The sequence below is a fragment of the Kogia breviceps genome, chromosome 18 (assembly GCF_026419965.1).
Source record: "Kogia breviceps isolate mKogBre1 chromosome 18, mKogBre1 haplotype 1, whole genome shotgun sequence".
In the NCBI taxonomy this organism is placed as follows: domain Eukaryota; kingdom Metazoa; phylum Chordata; class Mammalia; order Artiodactyla; family Physeteridae; genus Kogia; species Kogia breviceps.
The window spans coordinates 12,022,848-12,044,747 of record NC_081327.1 but is presented as its reverse complement, the minus strand read 5'-3'; the positions used below and the strand labels follow the sequence as shown (position 1 = coordinate 12,044,747).

Below are 21,900 nucleotides of genomic sequence, written 5' to 3'. Positions count from 1 at the left end.
AGAAGGGAGGAAGAAGGAAGGCAGGAACACCAAGACAGGCGAAAAAAAAAGGCCTGTGTTAAGGGTTACCCAGCCACCCCCAGGGCCCAGAGGGTGACATCTTCTAGGAGTCCAGAGGCTTGGAGGAGCCCCTTGCAGAGAACCCCAGAAGTCACAGGGGGAGGAGGCTAGCCTTAGTGGGTGGGATCAATGCACTGCCCTCTCCCTCAGGTGACTTCCTGGCCAGGAGCATAGATAACTGTCACAGGTGAGGGAAGGCGCTTTGGGGGCCTGTACCAGGCTGGTTGTCCTTCTGAGGCTGGGTGTCAGTGTAGCACTGGCAGGAATCCCAGCCTTTCCATCAGAAACAAGGCTGGGGTTCTTCTGTCTCTGCCTCCCAACTCTTTGTGGGAACTGGGGCAAAGGACTTCAGTTCCCCAGGCCTTGATGTTCTCACCTACCCAGGGTAAAGCTTTTTGGCTTTGTTTCCTTTTCTTTTTTGACTTGGGATGCTTCTAGATTTCCTGTGTCAAGCTCAGAGGCCCCCTTAGCACCCTTAGGATGGTGGGTGCCCTCCTTTTGGACTTAGTGAAACTTTGAAAATTCCTGTGTATCTTGCCCTGACCTGGAGGTACAGAAATGATTGGGCAGGCTTGCTGCCATCCTGCAGAAGCCCAGAGTCCAGTGTGAGGCAGACTAGTGAAGGGGGCAGGAAGTACTGGACTTGAGGTAGCAGCACAGGGGCCCAGGGAACACAGAGGAAGGAGTCACAGAAGAGGGAACACTTGAGCCAGGAGTGAAGGCTGAAGTGGCTGGCAGATGAGGGTGGACGAGAGGTGAGCTAGGGGAGGGAATAGCACTTGTAAAGGTCTGGAAGCTCATGGGAACCTGCCCTGTCCTTAGAATGGTTAAAAATCAAGTTGGATCGTTTTTCTTATCTCAGGAATGGGATGGATGGAGGATGCGAAACATCCTGTGGATGAGGGCCTGGATTCACCCTGATTTGGGCTCAGTATAGGAAGAATCTTTGGGAGGTGGTGAAGCCCAATAACAGATGTTGAGGGAGCAGTTTATGTACTTCATTCACTTACTTTGCAAGTAGTTGTGAAGAACCTCCTCTAGTCGAGGCCCCATTGTAATGACTGAGGATACAATGATATTTAAGACAGGACAGGGCCCTGCTGTCACAGGTCTTGTAGGAGGGCCATACAGTTAATAAGCAAGTGAACAAATAACTAGATAAGGTCATTGCAAGCTGTGATAGGTGCTGTAAGAAAGATAAGGCAGGGCTTCCCTGGTGGCGCAGTGGTTGAGAGTCCGCCTGCCGATGCAGGGGACACGGGTTCGTGCCCCGGTCCGGGAAGATCCCACATGACGTGGAGCGGCTGGGCCCGTGAGCCGTGGCCGCTGGGCCTCCAGAGCCTGTGCTCCGCGACGGGAGAGGCCACAACAGTGAGAGGCCCGCGTACCGCAAAAAAAAAAAAAAAAAAAAAAAAAGAAAAGGCAGAGTGATAATGATAGGGGGTTGGTGGGGGACAGCTACTGCTGACTGCGGGTTCAGGGAAAGCCTCAGAAGAGGTGATTGTTTGAGATGAGACCTGGGGGAGCCAACTGCTAAGATCAGGAGAACAAGAAGAGCGAGCAAGCATAGAAGTCCTGAGGCTGGAACAAGCTTGAGTGTTCCAGGAACAGATTGGGGCGGGGGTGCGGCAAAGGCTAGAAGGGCTTGAACCAAAGGGGTGAGTTATATAAGATGGATGAGATGTCAGAGGTGAGCAGGGCCCAGATCCTGCAGGGCTTTGTAGGTGTTGGGGGAAGAGTTTGAATTTTATTCTCTGTGTGAAGGGAAGCTACAGGTAAGATTTAGTGGGGGACTGACTGGGTCAGTTGCATTTTTAAGAAGGATCAGTGCGGCTGTTGTGAGTTGACTAGACTGTAGGGCGCAAGGATGAAGGCAAGAAACTGATGAGGAGGTTGTGACAGTAATTCCAGCTAGGGATGCCAGTGACTTGGCCCAGGGTGCTAGCAGAGGAAGTGGAGCAGTTCAGAGAAGTGGCTGAGAGCTTGCTGATGGATTGGGGGGTGGAGGAATGAGGGAACCAGCAGTACCTGGTAGGTAGTTCCCCTCAGACCCCAGGGTCCCTTCCTCTTGTTGGATTCCAGGGCTGAGCTGCCATCCATGGCACTGACCAGGGGGACACGGTCTCCTGTGGTCAGATCCCCAAGCCTGACCTCTTGCCTCTCTCCCCCTCCGGCCAGGTCTCCCCTGCCAAATCCACCCCAGCCCGCTGAAGCGCTCCATGTCGCTCATCCCCACGAGCCCCCAGGCCCCTGGTGAGTGGCCGAGTCCAGAGGAGCTTGGGGCCCGGGCTGCTTTCACCACGCCCGACCACGCACCCCTCTCGCCCCAGAGCAGCGTGGCCTCCTCTGGCAGCGAGCAGACGGAGGAGCAGGGCTCCAGCCGGAACACTTTTCAGGAGGACGGCAGTGGCATGAAAGGTACAATGGGGGAGAGTAGCATTAGGACCCTCCTCAGGAGGCTTCCACAGAGCTTACAAGGACAGAAGAGAGCTTGTAGCTGCCACCCCGCCTGTCCTGTCCCTCCCCACCCAATTCTTCCTCTCCCCCCTCCATCCCCAAGAAGGGCACAGGTCTGAGGAGAGTGCACAGGCCCTGCCCTTAGGGCTTAAGACTGAGCAGAGGGATGCCCACAGGTCCCAGTCTGATGGGGGAAAAGCACCTGCCCTCAGGCACAGCAGTCTGACAAGAAAGCCAGGACACAGAAGTAACCGATGGAATAGAGGTTCCAGGAATACTTTTAGAGACATCAGAGGTCATCCTAGTGCACATCCAACCCAGCAACTCAGGAGTATCAGGTGTTCTGACCAGGGAAGGCCACCTGGAAGGGTCTGGCTGGACAGAAGAAGGTAGCTTACGGACCCTTGGCTTCTCCCTACCTCCTTCCAATTTTCTACAGCTTTTAAGTCTGCCTATGATTTATGCTTGGTCCTTCCCCACAACTGTCACCAGGGCCAGATTCCTGATCTTAGGCCCTCCCTTCTTTTCCACAGATGTGCCCTCGTGGCTTAAGAGCCTCCGCTTGCACAAGTACGCGGCCCTCTTCTCACAGATGAGCTATGAGGAGATGATGACACTGACTGAACAGCACTTGGAGTCTCAGGTGAAGCCGAGGGGACCATCAGGGTGGAGTTGGGGACAGTACCATTTTGACATTACCCTTGCAGCCCAAGCCTCCTCTGTCTCTTTGGGCCTTGTTGGGGCATGTTGAGTACCTCAGCCTCCCATTTCCAGCTTCCTATCCCCTTCTGCCTTACCACAGAATGTCACCAAAGGTGCCCGCCACAAGATAGCCCTGAGCATCCAGAAGCTGCGCGAGAGGCAGAGTGTCCTCAAATCCCTGGAGAAGGTGAGGACCTAGTATCCCCATCGAAGGCCAACTGGCTACCCAGTGCTGCTAGTGGCTGAAGTCTCTGGATCAGCTTTGCTGCCCATGTGGCCCCCACGGGATCTCCCCAGCCCTAGGGAACCAGGGTCCAGGGACCAAGTGCAGGTCCGATCACAGGGCTCACTTGCTGTGGCTAAGCTAAGAGGCTCTCCTCCCTGTCTGTCCTGGCCTATGTCTCCAGAATCTTGTTTGTTGACTCAGCCCGTCTCTTCCATTTCACTTTTCCATTTCTAACAGCTCTTTCTGATAGAGCAGAGTGTCTCCCCTGTGTGCATGATCTCTCTTTCCAGTTGGTTGTTTCTTATCTGCTCACTCTCCTTACATATCTGCCTTGATTTGCATCCCTTTTTCCCTTTCCCTGCCACTTACCTTCTGGTTTTTGCCCCCTTCAGTGTCTTAGTCCAGATCTCTGGGTCTGAATCTGGTTCTATCCTCGGTGGGACCCTGAGGCCCCACCTTCTAAGCTCCGTGGGACTCTACCTTGAGTGGGGGAAGAGGGAATGTATATGTACAGATGTGTGTGTGTGTGTGTGTGTGTGTGTGTGTGTGTGTGTGTGTGTATGCTCTGGCAGCGCCCTTACCTGCCTTCTCTGTGTGCTGGAACCCAGGGTCCCACCAGCTCTCTGCAAGGACTGTTTGACCCCACATGTATAGTCATTCTGCGTAGTTCTGGGGGTTGGCATGTGACCTAGGCTGTGTCTTCCCCACTCAGGATGTGCTGGAAGGCGGGAATCTGCGAAACGCTCTGCAGGAGCTGCAGCAGATCATCATCACCCCCATCAAGGCCTACAGTGTCCTCCAGGCCACTGTGGCTGCCGCCACCGCCACCACCTCTACTGCCAAGGACGGGGGCCGGGGGGAGCCGCCGCTGCCAGGTGCAGAGCCTCCCCTGGCTCACCCTGGCAAAGACAAGGGCAGTGAGGCCAAGGACCCTCCAGCTGCAGAGGGCTACCCCCCTCCACCAGCTCCAGCTCCCACTGACGGCAGTGAGCCAGCCCCGGCTCCCGTTGCTGATGGAGACATCCCCAGTCAGTTTACACGGGTGATGGGCAAAGGTGAGACCACCCAGGGCCCAGCAGGAAATTCTGGGGCAGGGTGCCAAGTGAACCCAGGCATCAAAGGTCAAATCCAATTTAAATGATGGAAGCAAAACTTTTCAAAGCACTCTGAGGATTAGAGCACTACAGAGAGTGGCTAAGACTGAGATGACAGGGCCCCTGCCCTCGGGTGCGTCCAGGCTGATGGTGGGAGACAGCTCTTACCCTCCAAGTGTCTTCAGCCTGAGCAGAAGATGGGACATTGTGTCAGTGGAAACTGCATACAGTTAGGAGTGAACAGATAAGGCGAATCCATTGGTTCTTTCAGAGGGGACTGAAGTCCACGGGATGGGTATGGTGAAGCTCTTAAAGGGCTCACCTTTTCCTAAGGCAGCACAGTGTAGGCAACTTTACACTTGGGTTTAAGTTTGTTTGTTTTTTTTTAAATAAGTTTTTTTTTTTTAATATATAAATTTATTTATTTATTTTTGGCTGCATTGGGTCTTCATTGCTGCGCATGGGCTTTCTCTAGTTGTGGCGAGCAGTGGCTACTCTTCCATTTCAGTGCGCAGGCTTATTACGGTGGCCTCTCTTGTTGCAGAGCACGGGCTCTAGGTGCACGGGCTCCAGTAGTTGTGGCATGCGGGCTCTAGAGCGCAGGCTCGGTAGTTGTGGCTCACGGGCTTAGTTGCTTCGCTGCCTGTGGGATTTTTCCGGACCAGGGCTCAAACCTGTGTCCCCTGCATTGGCAGGCGGGTTCTTAACTACTGCACTACCAGGGAAGTCCCAGGTCTAAGTTCTTTTAGCTGTGTGGCCTGGGACAAGTGACTCAACCTCTCTGAGCCTCAGGCTAAAAATGCCTACGTTGATGAGACTGTTGCAAGACTTTAAAAGGAGAAAAGGTATCATTGACTTCACATCTGCTTTATGCCAGGCACTATGGTGGGCACTTTATATATCCTAGTGATAAGCCAGGTACAGTGCTTGGCACATAGCTAGTACTCATCCAGCATGAGTTTCCTGACCCATCTTCTGTGCCACCCAGCTGGGCCAGGGAAGCTGGAACATGGCAGAGGGCGTGCTGGTAGCTAACCTCCTGCCCTTTCCCATGTCCCCAAGTGTGCACCCAGCTGCTGGTGTCCCGACCAGACGAGGAGAACATCACCAGTTACCTCCAGCTCATCGAAAAGTGCCTGACTCATGAGGTGAGGCCTTCTCTAGGGGTCCCAAGAAGGGAAAGGCTGCCCCATCACTCTCAGGACCAACATTCCTTATGTAGCCAATAGGGCCCTGCCTGACTGACACCTGCCCACCTCTCCAGCCCTCATCCTTACCAGTGTTGGGGTCAGTGGATGCCCCTGAGCACTCATTCTTAGAGCCTTAGTACATGATCCTTTGGGGAGTAAGTCCCTCTCCTGTCTGCTGGCCCCTCATATCTCAGTTGATACATCTGTATTTCAGGGATGCCTTGACCAGCCCTTCATAACATCAGGTTTCTTGTGCCTCCTGTGCTTCTCCCTCACGGCATTTATCACTGTTATGAATGCGTGTGTATCTTCTCCCCAACTAAACTGTAAGCTCCGTGAGCACAGGTCACCTCTGTGTCCCAGCATTGACCAGCACAGGCAGTTGATAAATATTTGAGCAAATGGATGGAAGGCAAATGTGAAAGAAGCACACACACCCCTTTCACCCCCCTAATTCTAGGCTTTCACGGAAACACAGAAGAAACGGCTGTTGTCCTGGAAACAGCAAGTGCTGAAGCTCCTCCGGACCTTCCCGCGCAAAGCCGCACTAGAGATGCAGAACTACCGGCAGCAGAAAGGGTAGGCGGGCGGCCAGGGCACAGGCACTTCCCTCCCTAGGCCCTCGTTGGTTGACAGATAGAGCCTAGAGGGGTGATTGCGTTTTGGGCTGGGAATCCTGTTATACTCATTCAGTAACTGGGTGTCTTTATATAAGTCACCCAGTGAGGACTTCGCCATAGAAAATCAGGTGGTCCCTGATTTTCCATTAGAATAGAGTGCTGAGCTGGCAAAACCAGCACATGTCCCCATAGCTGGCCCCTTGCCTGTCCCTTGTTCTCCTCACCTGTGTGCAGAGAGCTCTGAAGTCCCTTCTCACTCCAAACAAACAACAGAAATATTGCGCTTGAGAATTGAAGTTAATTAGGAGAACTACTTTTTTTTTTTTTTTTTTGCGGTACGCGGGCCTCTCACTCTTGTGGCCTCTCCCGTTGCGGAGCACAGGCTCCGGACGCGCAGGCTCAGCCTCAGCGGCCATGGCTCACGGGCCCAGACGCTCCGCGGCATGTGGGATCTTCCCAGACCGGGGCATGAACCCGTGTCCCCTGCATCGGCAGGCAGACTCTCAACCACTGCGCCACCAGGGAAGCCCCTAGGAGAACTACTTTGAGTGGACTTGAGGAAATCTTCATACACTCCCCGTCTCCATCCTGGGAGTACCCCTGGGGCAGGAGGAGACAATGTACAGGGCAGGGACTTGGACAGGGAATCCCTGCTCAGAGCAGATCTGTATTCTATCTACCCATGGGGGCTGTGGGGGGGTGTGAGGAAGAGGTGAACAGATGAGCCCCATCCACCTAAACTGACACCCTGCCTTCTGCTCTCTCACAGCTGGGCTTTCGGCTCCAACTCACTCCCCATAGCTGGCTCTGTGGGGATGGGGGTGGCCCGGCGGACCCAGCGGCAGTTCCCAATGCCTCCCCGGGCCCTTCCGCCTGGCAGAATGGGCCTTCTGAGCCCCTCGGGCATTGGGGGCATCTCCCCTCGACATGCCCTCACCAGCCCCAGCCTTGGGGGCCAGGGCCGACAGGTGAGCCAGCTGGAAGCAAAGGACCTGGCACTTCTGGGGTTGGGGTGGTGGTGCCTGAGATATGTGTCCATATCTTTGTGTCTGGGCCCAGCGTAGAGGGGAGGGGACAGCTCTGCCAGCTCCACCACTCCTGGGTCTGGGCCTCTTCCCCGCTCACGCACTGCTTTCTCTCTCCCATGCCACATGCAGAACCTGTGGTTTGCCAACCCTGGAGGCAGCAACAGCATGCCCAGCCAGAGCCGCAGCTCTGTGCAGCGGACCCACTCGCTGCCGGTCCACTCGTCCCCCCAGGCCATTCTCATGTTCCCTCCAGGTACAGTGCCCACCCTTAGGACTCAGCCTCAACAGCACCCTTAGGTGGCCTTTCTTTTCTCTTCTGGGTCTTGTACCACTATCCCTTGCATGTGTTGTCTCTCTGTCTTTCTCCCCCTTCCTGTCATCTTCTCTCACTCCTTATTCCCACCCCACCCCCCATCTCTATCTCTCTCCCTCCCTGTGTCAAAATCTTAGTGTTCATACTGGTCTCTGTCCCCGTCTTCTTTGAGAATCATTAAGTACTCAGTTTGGAAGGGTGGAGGGGATGAGACAGTCACAGCAGCCAGGTGTCTATAGAAGGGAGTCCTCCTGCCTGTCAGTCCACTGGCATTCTTTCAGGAGCCAGGTGACCAAGCAGGAACCAGTAGACTTCAGCTCTTGGAACGGTTCTACACTAAAGGGTGGAAGGGCTGTCTTCCCCTCTGCTCACAGATCAGCCTAGAGATGGGAGGTTAGAATGAGGGCAAAGTGGGCAAAAGGGAGGTTAGAGAAGCGCTAGCCCTGCCTTGCTCAGTAAGTCAGGGCTGACTCCCTGTGCCAGGCCTGCTGCTGGGCACTGAGGCTGCAGAAGCAGATAAGGCTGGTTTGGAAAGGGCTTCCTCTAGAGAGAGCTTAGATTTGCCTGTGACCCCAAGCTCTTCATGTCACAAATAGCCAAATCAATAGGGATTCTTTAGGAGATTATGCGAACTGCCATCTATAGGAGGCAGGAGACCCCATTTGTCCCATTCATCCTAGCACAGGGCTTGGCACATGGTAGACATCTGTAAATGATATTAAGTGACTAGATGGATGAATTACAGGAGTAAAAAATGAGAACAGTTCTTTTCACCAGTGTGCCGTGTGCTAGACTGTGTGTCAGACAGCTTTCCTGCGCTGTTGAATGAAATCCTCCCAACTGCACATGTGAAGGCACTGATATTATTCCCATCTTATTAATCAGGAATCTGAGTCTCAGAGAGGTGATTTGCCCAAGGTCAAAAATTTTTTTTATTAAGGAGAGACAGATGGTCTGACATGGCTCATGGGTTGAGAGGGGAGGTCATGAGAGGTGAGGCTGGAGCACGAAAGAGCAGGGTCTTCTAAACCTAGGTTAAAAGCTCAGAGTTCCTCTAGAAGCATTGAGGAGCCCAGGAAGGGTTTTAAGCAGTGGGTGGTGTCAGGTCTCCCCAGGGACCTAGTGGGCTGTTGCCCAGGTGCCAGAACAGGAGGCCCTTTGAGAGACTGTATGAAGACCAGCCCCCATGGCTGCTGTCCAGTTTTGCCCTGCCTGATAGGCCTTCCCCGACAGCGTCCTGCCAGAGGAGCAAGTCCAGGTGGGAGGGAAGAGTTCTAATTAAGCTTCTGCACCAAGTACAGAGCAAGTCGTCAGTCAGGGAGCACGGGGCTGCCCAGTGCTCAGGGCAGATGCCCTCACTGTGCCCAAGGGAACATGTAGTGTGTCCAAAATAGTCGTGGCCTCCAAGCAGCTCCCCCAGCTTTACATTACTTCCTGTCATCCTTTCTCTGTGTTGCCAAGCCTCTGCCCTTGCCATCATCACCTCTGCCTGCTTAGTGGCACTCCCAGGCCTGTCTGTCCTTCAGCTCTGCCCAGTCATATCTTCCACCCAGGTGTGTGCATGTCTTACATTCTCTGTGTCTCTGTCTCTTGCCTTTACTTTCCGTCCCTCCCTTTTCCTCTCGTCCCCCTCAGCCTCTCCCTCATGCCAGCCTTTGTCTTCATGACTACCTTTCATTCCAGTCCAGTCCTTACTGCTTCTATTCTCCTCTCTCCCACCCAGACTGCCCGGTACCTGGGCCTGACCTGGAGATCAATCCCACTCTGGAGTCTCTGTGTCTGAGCATGACAGAACACGCCTTGGGTGGTGAGCATTTCCTCTTTCCCTGACCCAGCTCCCACCTACCCACCAGCGTCTCCACCTCTGAACTGAGCAACTCAGAGTCATCCTGAGGGGTCCCCAGGGGAGGCCGGACTCCAGGGAGGGCCTGACTGGGATGACAGGCTACCTGAGCACCTTTTCTTGGGCCTCCCGCCAGCTCCTGACCTTCCTCCCTTCCTCCCTTTCTTACCACAGATGGGACAGACAAAACCTCCACCATCTGACGGGACCCACAGCCCAGCGCACCCATAGGCTCCCCGGGCGGCGGGCGGGGGCCAAACCCCCAACGGGCTTCTCCGCGACAGCGAGAGGGTGGGCTGGCTCAGCTATACATTCTAATATTTTTCTACTCTCTCACCCTTTTAACTTTTGTTTAACATTGGCACACGCCTTGCTCACTCCCAGGCCCGTCGAGGGATCTCTGCTGAGGCCCAGGGAGGTAGGGGGTAGCCAGGATAAAGGGGGCAGGGACTGGCCAGCCTGCCTGCCCCCTCCTTCCCTCCTTCATCTCCTACCTGGCCCCATCCCACCCCTTCCTCCTCCAGACTGCCGGCCACCTGCCCCTCCCAAGGAAACAGTCTCCCCCAGAGACTCACTGACCCACTGTCTTGTGGGACCTGCTCAGAACCATCTGACATTTGGGGAGAGATGAGTGAGGTAGATAATCTGCTCTCCTGAACGTTATTTGAGAGGAGCTGAGGAGATAAAGGCCGGTGAGGAGAGGAGCGTGTCTGTCTTCCCGCGCTCTCTGTCTCTCTCTCTCCCTCCCCCCTCCCCCCTCACCTCCTTGCCGCCTTCTTCTCCTTCCCCATTCCCATCATTCCCCAAGGACAGGAGCCACTCTCCTCTCACTCACCTCCTTTTGCCCTGTTTATCAGAGGTTCTCTGCAATTAATTTCTTAGGCCTATTTAAGATACATATTTATATAGTTCTTAACGGTTTTTCTCTCTGATCATTCCCTCTCATTTTTAGAATCCCCAGGCCTCTCTCTGAGCCAAGAAAGTGGCAGGGGGGAGCCTGAATTTTACGAGGGGAGAGGGCAGAGCCCTCTCCTCCAGACCCCTCTAGCCCTTCCCCACTTGCCCCCAGCCCTGGCTCCTCAGATGCGGAGGTTGAAGGCTGGGAGCCAGGGCAGCCAGTGAGGTCAGGAAGTCTGTTGCCTTAACGTCTCCTTCCCCCACCGACACAAACCCTTCTCCACTCCCAGGTCTGGTTGCTGAAAGACTTGGGGGTAAGGAATAAGGGAAAGGGGATGGTTTTTGGTTTCTTTCCCCACCCCCATCCCCTTTTCTTTCACCCTTACCCGACCCCCACCCCCCATTCTGTCATGACCTCACTTAAGTGGAACACTATCATAAGCCAGAGATTCGTCCCAGCCCCTGAGTCATACAGACCCTCCGCTCCCTGTTCCTCCTGAGGGGTTGTGCTGGGGCCCAGGTGGAGGGAGGGGATTTGGGGGTTCAGGCTGTAGGGAAGCCAGGGTCCTCTATTCCAACCCCCTGTCCCCCTCAACCCGCCCCCCCCACACTGGGACATTCTCAAGCTTTTCACACCGAAAAGGAAAAAATGTTATTTTTAGATACATTTTATGAATAACTTTTGTTATGAATATGGCTGGTAACCATTGTGTATGTTATTAAAGATACAAAATGTTGGGAAAAAAAAAAACCAAAAAAAAAAAATTTTAAAACCACCACCCTCCCTGCACTCACCCATTCCCCAGACCTTCTTGCCTCTGCTCTCCTGGTCTGGACCTCCCTCAACTCTGAGCCCAGGGAGGGGGAGGAAGCCAGGGGGTGGGGTGGCCCTGGGGACCTGCTCTAGGTCCCCACCTCCTCTCCTAGTGCCGGGCTGGGTAGGGTGTCAGGTTTATTTATGTACCTCTTGCACACTCATCAACCTATGCAAGTCCCCCACCCCGGCCCCTCCATGTTTCTGTGCCTTTGCTCATTCCCCTCCAACTCCCAGGGCTTCTCCAGTCCTCTCCTAGCCCAGGGAAGTGGGATGGACAGGGGCCACCTCGTTTTGGAATCAGCAGGGTGTCCCTCTTAGAGACCCTCACCTCCTCCCAGCCAGTCCTTTCTTGTTCACTACCCATCAGGGTGAGCTGGGTCTTCCTGGCCCTGGGAGGCGGTGAGGGACACCCCCATACACAGTGGGAGGCAAGAGCTGTCCCCCTCCCCCCACCTGTCAGCAGAGTGTGCAGGACGCAGGCGGCCCCACTCTGATGGGCAGGACCCTGATCCACTCCCGACCCTCCCCGGCCCCTGCCCCTCCACCATGATTTCACTCTCCCTTCTATTCCCAGCCCCACCGGCAGAATCAGCTTTGAGTAACTGTACAGTTTTTCTCGCTGTTGGAGAAGACTTATTTGTTGGAGTTTCACTTGTTTAATGGTCTGGGCTTATTTTGGAAAAAAAAAAAAAAAAAAAAACCAAACAAACAAAAAGGATTCTGACCTTTGTTATGCTACATTTCATGAAAAACCTAGTGGCCCTGCCTTTGTGGCCTTTGCTTCTGTGCCTTAAGCACCAGGGGTGCGGGGGTGGTGGGGGCAGGAGAATGAGACCATGGTGCCTGGGAGGGTAAGTGAAGAGAAGCTGGCTTTATTAACAGCAGAGGTTTGGAGGAGAGGGAAACAAAGCAAAAGGCTCACAAAGAGACCACTCGAAAAGTGCCTTCCTGCACGAAATAACTATATGCACCGGTCCTGAAGGCCCTGGGACTCAGTCACTGTCACTTTCAGCTTCACTGGAATCGGAAGCTGCGGCTTCACTGCCATCTTCCTGAGCAGAATGCTCGCTGCCACTGGGGAAGGGACTGGCGCTCCGGCTCCGCTGGCCACCCCCATCGCTGCCACTGTCTGAATCATTTTCACTGCCGTGGGCCCGTCCTCTGTCCTCATCGTCAGAGTCAGCGTCGTCCTCCGAATCAGCATCACTGCCGAAGATCTCCTCTTTGTCCCTGGCAGCCCGGGCCTCATCCTCACTGCTTTCATCCTCACCGCTGCCACTCTTGTCACTCGCCTCGTCCCTGTCACCCTCCTCACGTTCACTCTCACTGCCTGAGCGCTCATCCTCACTGCCTTCCTTCTCACTGCTGCTGCCCTTCTCTCGTTCCTCATCTGTGAAGGAGCAAGAAGAAGTAAGACCCAGTTCCCCACCCTCCCAGGGCTCCCAGAGTTTGGCCCATCCAGCTTTACCTGAGCCCCCAGCTTCTTTCTCTTCCGTCTCCATTTCCTCCTCTTCTTCCTCCTCGGGTTCGTGGTTCTCCAGCTGGGCTTTCCGTGCCTCCTGGAAGCAGCAGGGTTGAGGGGAAAGGGGAGAGGGTGTTCTATCTGGTTCCTGTCCCACTCCTCACAAACTACCACCCTCCCCATGGGTGCCCTGGATCAGTGGTGCTTGTTACCTGGGCTTCTAGTTCCTTCTCATTCATGTCCCGGTGTTTGACCACAAGCAGGGCATTGGTACCCGACTGAACCCCAGCCTTGGCTCGGCGCTTACTCAGGCGGACCCTGCGGTGGTGGAGTTAGGGGAGGGGTGCGTGAGATTCACTTAAGGATCCCCGTGGGGAATCTGGTCTAATATGGTTCTTACCCATCCTTACTCATCTATGCTTAGCCTAGAGCAGACCAGAATAAATACAGACTGAATAAAGGAGACTAAACTTGGGGGTAAGGGACGGGTGGCATGATAGCCGTCAGGATAGCAGTTTGGTTGCCCTGCACTTTATATATGTGTATATGTACGCCCTGTACACATAAACGTATAAAGAAAGAGACTTTAATGTGAATTAGATACCAACACTTTAAAAGAACAGAATCTGGATTTCTGGCTTTTGGAAAATAAGATTCTGTGACCCACCCTGGCCCTTTGTTGCCTTGCCGCCACCCCCTCACCCCCACCCTGAGCAAATGGGTTGCTGTGCTGAGTCACAGTGCCCCTTGGAGGTTGCGGAGAGCTCCAGGTCACCCAGCCCCCAGCAGCCCACTGTGCCTTTTAGATTTTTTGCCTGGCTTAATGGGATCAGAATTTGGATCTCTCCTTTAAATAGAAACTCCCGGTTACACTTTCCCAAGCTTTACAGCAAGGGTCCCAACACAGCAGTAAACTTTTAACCATCAGGGAAGTCTGGCAGGGGGGTCATGTTTTTTGAACTTGGGTATCTAGTGCTTCATTTATGCTAATTTTACGTATTACTCCATACTTTAGCTATGTTTACTCTTACATGAAGTCTCATTAGTATCAGTAAACTTGGTAGTCCTACCCTACACGAAAGCTCTAAATATCTCCAGTGTTAAGTAAAGATTTTCTTTCTGGGCTCTTGTGTTAGAACCAGGTCCAGCCCACGTGCATGAACAGGCTTCTGCTCTTACAAATGCACACGGCAAATCTTTAGGTATAAATGACCTCCAGGGTGGCTCTTGCATACCCCCGGGTACTGAAGTACAAGCCCAGGCTAATCTGAGTGAGGTAGGACTGTGCTGAGTACCTGGTCTCCAATTCATTGTAGTAAACCCCATCACCCTCTCGGAAGATGAAGAAGTAGTTTTCCTCGTAGCCCTTGCTAGCCTTGTTCTTCACATTCCAGTTGTACTCCCGAGCAATCTTGTAGTCGTACCTGAGGATAAAAGGGATAGGGTCAGCCCCATTTCTTCCCTGTGAGGGAGAAAAGGAGACACTTCTTAATACCAAAAACCTAACCCCAACCCACGCACACGTCATCTGGTGCATAATCCATCTCCTCTTCCTGGTCCCGTTTTCGCTTCTTCAGTGTTTCTTCCACAGGCAGGAAGTAAGCCACAAATTGGTTCCCTTCCTCATCCATCATGCCCCTGGTTGGGGGAAAAGGAGGAGCAGTTAAGAGTGAGTGAGGAGAAAGAGACAATAAGAAGCAGGCCAAGGTGGACAGCAGGACCACTTACCTGATCATGGCCTGAGACATCATCTCCAATGCAGCTGCACCACTTGTGTCCTTGGGGGCAGGGTCTGAATCAAAGATTACCTGAGCACAAGGGTTGATCCACATCTGGGAGATGGAGGGTATTGGGGTTAGACTGGGACAGGCAGAGATGGCAGGCTATCCCTCTCTGCCCCCTGCCCTGGATCTGACCTTAAAATCTGGAAAGACAGGCATGACCTCCACTGGTGTCACTCGGGGCTTGCTGTAATGCTGGGAGATCTGGCAGAGGCAAAAACAGGGTGAGAAGGAGTACAAAGTGCTCTGGAACCACACCTTTGTCTGCCTCCCCGCCCCCATCCCAGTCCCTCAATTACGGATTTCTGGGCATCCTCAAAAGTCTTCTCAATAGCTGTGATCTGGCTATCCCTGTCTTTGTATATTTCTTCCTCAGTGAACTGCTGCTTCACAGAAACCCCAATCCTAGAGAAGAAGAAAAAGACCTTTAGAGGCCACTGGATACACCTGAATGCTCCACCTTCCCTCCCTATCCACCACAACTTACTTAACCTCAGGCTTCTCATTGGAAATGCCATAACGATTGAACTCGGTGGAGATGTACTCTGTCTTCCGCATCCATGGCACCACCTTTGCATGCTGCTGGGATCTGGCATGGGAGAATGGGGCACCTCAGGACCCCACTGCCTTCTTCCCATCAGAACCAGTCCTGAGTCCCCACTCAGCACCCCCTCACCTCTTGGAGCTGGTAGGGGCCTGAATCTCCTCTTCCAAAAGCTTCTCATCAGCTGGATCTAGGAGTACTAGGAGAGAACAAGGTGAGAGGAGGACTATGACGGAGGACCACAGCCAGTCCTCGCAAGCCTAGGGCAGGCCCTCCCTGTCTCCCAACACACCATTGGGGTCGATGCGGTAGGTATCAGGGTTGATGAGGTCAATGGTAACTCCCAGGTCTGGCTCAGTCAGGAGATCATGTTTGTGCTGTTTCTCCAAGGAAGTTGCTTTGTACTGGACGAACCTGGGTGGGGAAACATAACCATATGGTTGCCTGATTCCAGCCGTATCCGTCACATCCCTGCTTCCCAGAGGCTACGCTCCTCCAGGGAGGAACTCCGAATGAAATGTCCCCCATGTTGGGGTCAGCAGGCTCGCAGCTCTCCAGTGGGAAGAGACTTGGATACTGCTTACTTCTCTACTTAAATATTTACGGGGCACCTACTATTATGTGCTAGCTACTGTTGTATGCCTTAACAGTCAACAAGAGAAGCAGTCCTTGCCCGCAAGGAACTCATATTCTAAGTGAGGCGTTTCCCTAACCCCCATGTGCAGTCTCACCTGTTCTGGTCGAAAGGATAGGTGATGAACTTGGGGTCGAAGGGGATGTCAGGGAGGCTATTGCAGTACTTGACTCGGCAGACGACTCCAGACCTGGGAACACAGTGGCTCAAAACCCGGCCCCTGATGCCCCACCTCTGTTCGCAGCCCCCACTGGCCCACCCGTCCTAAGAAAACACAATGGAGCTCACCTCTCAGGCAAAGTCCGGTGAGAATTGGGCCTGGTGGGTAAAAGAGATACACTGACAAAAGATGGAAAGAACGGGATTGACAGGAGAGCAAAGGGGTTTTTTCCAAGCTTTTAAAGGGGAAGGAGAGAGTGACAAACGCTAATTCCTCTTCGTAGGGGTGTCCCAAGTGCTCTAATGGAGAGTGTCACGTATTCCTTTCGGTGTCCCTAAAGGCTTTAATGAATAAAGCCAAGTGCTCAATACCTTTTGAAGGCGATGTGTTCAAATGCTTTAATAAAAAGAGTCATGCTCAATTCGGGAAAAGGGGTCTCCAGACGTTTGACTGGAAAAATAAAAAATCCCTTCTGGGTAAAGTCCCCAAGAGCTTAATTCCAGAAGTCCACCGCAGGGAAAGAGGGGGGCAATACGCCTTCTGAGACCCGCCCCCGTGAGCGGGTGAGCGCTACTTGACGTCACGGGCTGACCTGCGGGGGCGGGCTGGTGAGGTTGTAAGCTGAAAACTGGGCTCGACCCTCCCACCTCGCCAATGCCTACCCAAACGTAAAGAAAAACAGTACAGCCAAGCGCCATAGAACCTACCTGTGACCATCCTCACGCTGAGCCTGGGTCTGGATAGTGGGCGCCATGGCGACGACGCGAAATAAGTCCTGACAAGAGACTCAAAGAGCCACGGTAAAAGGCGTGCCGATTTCGGCGTACGCGCAATCCGAGGCAAGGCTCGGGTTGACACCGCTCTCCTCAGCGATAGGGTCGGAGTGAGGTGGGCTGGTGAGAAGAGTTCCAGCAACACTGGAGTACTACGTAGTACTCAGGTAAACGCGCAAACAACGCCAGGGACTGACTCACAGCTCCAGAACACCAACTGCCGCCAATGCTCTGAGGACCGCAGGTCGCCTCAGGCGGCGACGCCTTCTGGGAAATAGAGTCTGATTGGAACCACACCCGGATTGGCGAGCGTCTGGGCAAAGGGCGGAGCGAGGCAGGGAGAGCCTCTTGTGATTGGTGAATCGGTATCTCAGTCTAGACGTCGGATTTGAGAGTCGAGTTGGAGGGTGGGTTCTTTCCTCCCATTGGTTAAATTTTCTGGGAGGCGGAGCTAATCAGCAAAAGGGGCCTAGAGACGAAGACGCTGAAAAGAAACCGGGAAGACGCACTTCTGACGCACTTCCCGCGCGCGAAGCGAGAAAGATGGCTGCATCCCAGCAGCAGGCTTCCGCGGCTTCCTCTGCCGCTAGTGTGTCAGGTCCGAGTTCGGCCGGTGGCTCGGGTCCCCAGCAGCAGCCACAACCACCAACACAGCTTGTGGGACCTGCCCAGAGCGGACTTTTGCAGCAACAGCAACAGGACTTCGATCCTGTGCAGCGATATAAGATGCTCATCCCGCAGCTGAAGGAAAGTCTGCAGGTGATTGGTCGGGAGATTTGGCTATCTGACATCACGAGGGTGGGCGGGGGGACTGTTTAGTCAGGGAGAGAGCAAAAGGAGCGTTAGGTAGGGAAGAGGAATGAGACTTGATCTTCTTCGTGAGGCCAAAGCGAAGCTCTGTGGATTGACAGTGTGAGGTGGGATCAGGGCGAATCTTGAGCTTGAGACTGACTGGAATTCGAGGGAGAGGGAGTTTAAAGGAGAAACTTAGCTCTGGTCGTTAAAGCCTGAGGAAAAGACTGGCCTGTACAGAGACTGACCGTGAGTGGTGGGTGAGGGAGGGACATACTCTAAGGTATGTCCGGGAGGGTATTGGCGAGAACCCCAGGTGAGAGCGGGCCTCTGGGAAAATACAGGTGGTTATGGCTATAGAGGAATGGAAGCTGGAGTTACTCTGGAGTGACAGGAGGGGAAGTGCCAAGTGAAGAGGAGGCCTGAGATTGGGTGTATCTTAAGGAAGAGTGTAGATCTACCAAAAGTGTCCTCTTCTCTTTCTCCATCTCCTGCACCTCTTTTTTTTTTTTTTTTTTTCTTTAAACTAGACCTTGATGAAGGTTGCAGCCCAGAACTTGATTCAGAACACTAACATTGACAATGGACAGTGAGTACTCCTTTTTCTCCAGGCTGTCCTAACTCCATCCTAGTCTTAGAAAACTCATCCCCTTTGCACCACACCCACCCCACTTTTCTCTTACTTTCAAGCCTGGCTCCCTAGCGCCTGACCTTGCCCTTTTTGCCCCTTCTTCTATTAACTGTCCCCTAGGCCCTGCCTCGGGTATGCTGGGCCTATACCTGGTTTTCTGATGGATACTTGGTTGGGTAGTCACTTAGTCCCAGAGATTGGAAATACATTCCGCACCTTCTTCTCCTGGACTGTAGGAAGAGCAGCGATGGACCCATTCAGCGCTTTGACAAGTGTTTGGAGGAGTTCTACGCACTCTGTGACCAGCTAGAGCTCTGCCTGGTAAGGGGTCTCCTAGCCACCGGGTGACCACAACCCTGCCTCAGTTCCTGGTGCTTCAGGAACCTTCACTCAGTCAATCGACACATGCTCACTGAGCACCTCCTGCCGCCCAGACCTGTGCTGATGCTGCAACTGATGCTGGGGGCACAATATTGCCCAATCTTTGCCCTCACAGAGCTTCCAGATCAGTGGGGTGACAGATATATCCTCAAACAGTGACAGCTCACAGTAGTCAGGGTTCTGATGGGAGAAGCTCAGGCCATGGAGGGCTCTGAAGGGGGAAGCACAGACAGAAGGCTCAGGGCTGGAGTCGTGGAGGCACAGGCAGAGGGGGCAGGATTAAAATGAGGGAAGCTCAGGGCGCTGTGGAAGTCCAGAGAAGGCACCTGACCCTGCCTAGGGCAGGTTTAGGGAGGAAGTGGCTCAGGGTAGACTACTAGTGGAGAGCACATCTGAGCGGAGGCTGGAACAAAAATGGAAGAAGGGCAGGAGTTGAGAGGACGGCAAATGGCTCAGAGCACAGCCTTTGGAGTCAGACGGACCACCAATCTCTACCTCTGAGCCTTGGGTTCCTCCTTTGGAAAATGGATTTTGGGGAAGGACTCAGCAAGATCTTGCATATAAAGCACTTCACCTGATACTGGATACATGGCAAATGTTTCCTGTAGTATCTTCATTGTCATCATTATTTTGAACAGGACTTTGAAAGAAAAGTCAGTCTGAGGAGGCTCGTAGTGGTAGAAAGGTGTTCCAGCCAGACGGAACAGCTTCTGCTTTAAGTTCCCTTCAGGAACATCATGAAATTCAGTCTGGCTGAAGTGTGGTAGGCGTTGGCGCTTGTTGGATTTTGAATATAGCCTGGAGGGTGCTGGGGAGCCATGGAGGGTTTCAAGCAGCGAAGGACTTTTTAAGGAATATGCCTCTGGCTGCCACATGAGGGATGGGTGCAAGGGGCTGAGAGTGGAGGCTGGGAGCCCATGGCAGGATTCAGGAGGGCTAGGTTCCACCAGGGCAGGGTCCTGAGGAAGTGGGAAAAGGCAGGTGGGAGAGATACTCAGAATGCTTTGTGCACAGGGCCATGGGACTGACGGGCTGGGAGAGGAGCCTCCAAGATGAGGCCCGGGGCTCTCGCTGGAATGGTAGGGCCGTCCCTGAGACAGGGACCCAGGAAGGAGAGTGGTTTTGGGGGCAGAGTATGGGAACTCTGGAATTTTAGGGGAGGCTGGGTGCATAGAAGTGGTGTCATCAGTACAGAGGTCAGAACAGTATTGTGTATGGGTGAGACAACCCCTAGAGGACATGAGAATGAGAGGAGGAGAAGGGATACGGGAATTACCACATTTAAAGCTTAGGTAGATTAAAAAGCATCTAGAAGGACCAGCCAGAGAAGTAGGAGGAAAACCAGGAGGAGCAGGTGCCACCAGAGAAGCTAGTGCCAATGCCAAGCCTAGGGTTAGGACAGTCACAACAATAGTAGTTTACATTCATCAACTAGCACTTAAGTTAACTTGCCAGGACCTGTGCCTGTGTCTCTTGCACACTGCTCTCACCATTCTCACCTTATTAGATAGTAGAAGTAGTTATTAAACCCATTTTCCAAAGGAGGAAACAGATGCGGAGAGGAGCAGCCACGTGCCTGAGGTCACCCAGCGAGTGGCAGGGCCAGGCTCTGACCCCAAGACCCCAGGATTCCAGAGGCTGAAAAGGCTACCCCAGGCTGGCCCTTGGGGTGGGGTTGGCAGTACCCAGAGTGAAGGCTGATGCCACGCCTTGCCTGCCCGCCCACAGCGCCTGGCCCATGAGTGCCTGTCACAGAGTTGTGACAGTGCCAAGCACTCTCCGACACTGGTGCCCACAGCCACCAAGCCTGACGCCGTCCAGCCTGACAGCCTGCCCTATCCGCAATACCTGGCGGTCATCAAAGCCCAGATTGCCTGTGCCAAGGACATTCACACTGCCCTGCTGGACTGCGCCAACAAGGTCACAGGCAAGACGCCTGCACCGCCTACTGGCCCGGGGGGTGCCCTGTGAGCTGGCAGGGCTGGGAGTGGGGCTGGCAGTGGGGGAGGGAATGAAGAGTGGCCTCAAAGCAGCTGTGTCTCTCGACTTTTCTTCCTGTCTGCGCACTGCGGCTGGCGCCAGCAGGGGGCAGCAGAGGCCAGCAGGGAGCACCCAGGGCGGGGCCTGGCCTCTGCGGGCTGCCTTCTCTCTTCCCTGGCTGAGGGTGGACTTTGGATTGTGCCTGTTGGTGACCTCTTCCAGGGGCTCTCCCCACATCTGGCCTGGCTCTGGAGCCCTGACTGGGTCCCTCTCCCTCAGTCGTTCCTTGATTCTGTCCTAGTTTGGGGGTGGTCTCTGTGCCTGCTCCTTTTTCTAGCTGTTCCTCTGAGTGTCTTGTGTCATTCAATCTCTTTGTCCCCATCTCCCTGTCTCTGACCATCTCTCTCCCAGTGCCCCTTTGCTGTCTTCTGCCCCCAGCTCCTAACTGGGACTCCGTGTCTGTGCAGGGAGCCAGAATGGAAGCCAGAACCCCTGGCTTACCTGGGGCTAGAAGGAGCTTCATTTCCAGGGACCACAGTCACATCCAGGGATCCCCAGCACCTCCCATGTCAGCTCAACCCCCAGTCTGCTTGACCCAGGAAAGAGGAAGTGGAGGGGTCTAGTCCCTGACCTCAGCACGCCCGATCAGGGAGCAACGCAGCCCGCCAACCCCCATACCCAGGGTCTGTGTCAGCAGCACTCAAACAAGGGGCGTTGTGCAATCTGCGGTGAAGCCTGGCCCAGCTGGATGCCTGGGTCCCTGTATTTTTAGCCCCAAAGGAGAAGTGAAAAGGCCCCAGCAGGAGTGAATCATCAGTCCTGGGGAAGAAGACAGGCGCCTGGGCCCCAGCTCCGGGAAGCAGACCTTGGGGAGGGGGCTTCAGGGAGGGAGTGCCCCACCAGGCTTCCCCATGGCCTTCAGGCCTGGGCAAGTACAGGGCGGAGCTACCAGCCCAGGCCCAGCTGGTGGGTGTGAAAGGCTCAAGTGACTCAGCCTGGTTGGGGGACTGACCCACCCAAAACCTTCTGTACCCTGGTTCCCATGGCACCGCCCAGAGGCCTCCTGTCCTGGACTCCACATCTGTGAGGAAAACACGGGACCATGGAGACCTGCGATTCACCCAGAGCCCAAGTCCCCATTCTGGAATCCTGGGAAATAGCCAGGGGTGTGTGTGTGTGTGTACACATCCCAGAAGTTCCTTCCCTTTCTCTCTGAACCTTCCTTGAAGTGCCAGGCACATAGGGGCAAGCTCCAGGCAAGGCAGCAGAACTCTTGGACACTAGCTGAAGCTGTGGCCCATAGGTAGAATTTTTTCTGAAAGGAAGCCACAGCTCTGCCCATTTATCTGACTGAATCAGCCCCCACCCCACCCCCATGTGACTCCCCAGATCTTCTAGGATAATCTTCTTAAAGTCAACTGATTATAGACTTTAATCACATCTACAAAATACATTCACAGCATCATCTAGACTAGTTTGATTAAATAACAGGACTGTAGCCTAGCCAAGTTGACA

The 21,900-nt window shown here is 53.9% G+C and overlaps 3 protein-coding genes across 14 annotated transcripts in view; 2 read left to right on the top strand and 1 right to left on the bottom strand.

Moving 5' to 3' along the window:
• The window catches only part of SAMD4B (sterile alpha motif domain containing 4B), a 37,875-nt gene extending 25,920 nt beyond the window's left edge, over nucleotides 1-11,955 (top strand). For 10 of the 11 annotated variants that reach the window (XM_067018713.1, XM_067018721.1, XM_059045812.2 and 7 more), the window contains 10 exons: nucleotides 2,239-2,478; nucleotides 3,051-3,160; nucleotides 3,320-3,406; nucleotides 4,158-4,500; nucleotides 5,602-5,687; nucleotides 6,190-6,308; nucleotides 7,119-7,317; nucleotides 7,507-7,630; nucleotides 9,414-9,497; nucleotides 9,708-11,955. In XM_067018713.1, coding sequence (XP_066874814.1) covers nucleotides 2,239-2,478; nucleotides 3,051-3,160; nucleotides 3,320-3,406; nucleotides 4,158-4,500; nucleotides 5,602-5,687; nucleotides 6,190-6,308; nucleotides 7,119-7,317; nucleotides 7,507-7,630; nucleotides 9,414-9,497; nucleotides 9,708-9,736 — 1,421 coding nt within the window. In that variant the 3' untranslated portion in view covers nucleotides 9,737-11,955. The remainder of the gene's footprint in view (nucleotides 1-2,238; nucleotides 2,479-3,050; nucleotides 3,161-3,319; nucleotides 3,407-4,157; nucleotides 4,501-5,601; nucleotides 5,688-6,189; nucleotides 6,309-7,118; nucleotides 7,318-7,506; nucleotides 7,631-9,413; nucleotides 9,498-9,707) is intronic. The other variant, XM_067018722.1, reaches the window with a different exon arrangement.
• Nucleotides 11,956-12,099: 144 nt separating this feature from the next.
• PAF1 (PAF1 homolog, Paf1/RNA polymerase II complex component) lies at nucleotides 12,100-17,412 on the bottom strand. Of its 2 annotated transcripts, none has more exons than XM_059045824.2 (14): nucleotides 16,536-17,412; nucleotides 15,957-15,986; nucleotides 15,766-15,858; nucleotides 15,327-15,448; nucleotides 15,167-15,233; nucleotides 14,978-15,079; nucleotides 14,790-14,895; nucleotides 14,626-14,694; nucleotides 14,438-14,541; nucleotides 14,231-14,347; nucleotides 14,005-14,133; nucleotides 12,922-13,027; nucleotides 12,716-12,806; nucleotides 12,100-12,637 (listed from the first exon to the last, which is right to left on the bottom strand). In XM_059045824.2, exons 1-14 carry the CDS (start codon nucleotides 16,580-16,582, stop codon nucleotides 12,240-12,242), a joined length of 1,581 nt encoding a protein of 526 aa, XP_058901807.1. In that variant the 5' UTR covers nucleotides 16,583-17,412; the 3' UTR covers nucleotides 12,100-12,239. The 2 variants fall into 2 exon arrangements, with proteins under 2 accessions (XP_058901807.1, XP_058901806.1); XM_059045823.2 differs by having other exon boundaries at nucleotides 15,957-16,007; nucleotides 16,536-16,903.
• Nucleotides 16,424-20,437, top strand: MED29 (mediator complex subunit 29). Its single transcript, XM_059045847.2, has 4 exons — nucleotides 16,424-17,360; nucleotides 17,924-17,982; nucleotides 18,261-18,345; nucleotides 20,134-20,437. The coding sequence occupies exons 1-4, from the start codon at nucleotides 17,145-17,147 to the stop codon at nucleotides 20,374-20,376; spliced, it is 603 nt and encodes a 200-aa protein (XP_058901830.1). The 5' UTR covers nucleotides 16,424-17,144; the 3' UTR covers nucleotides 20,377-20,437.
• Nucleotides 20,438-21,900: the final 1,463 nt, after the last annotated feature.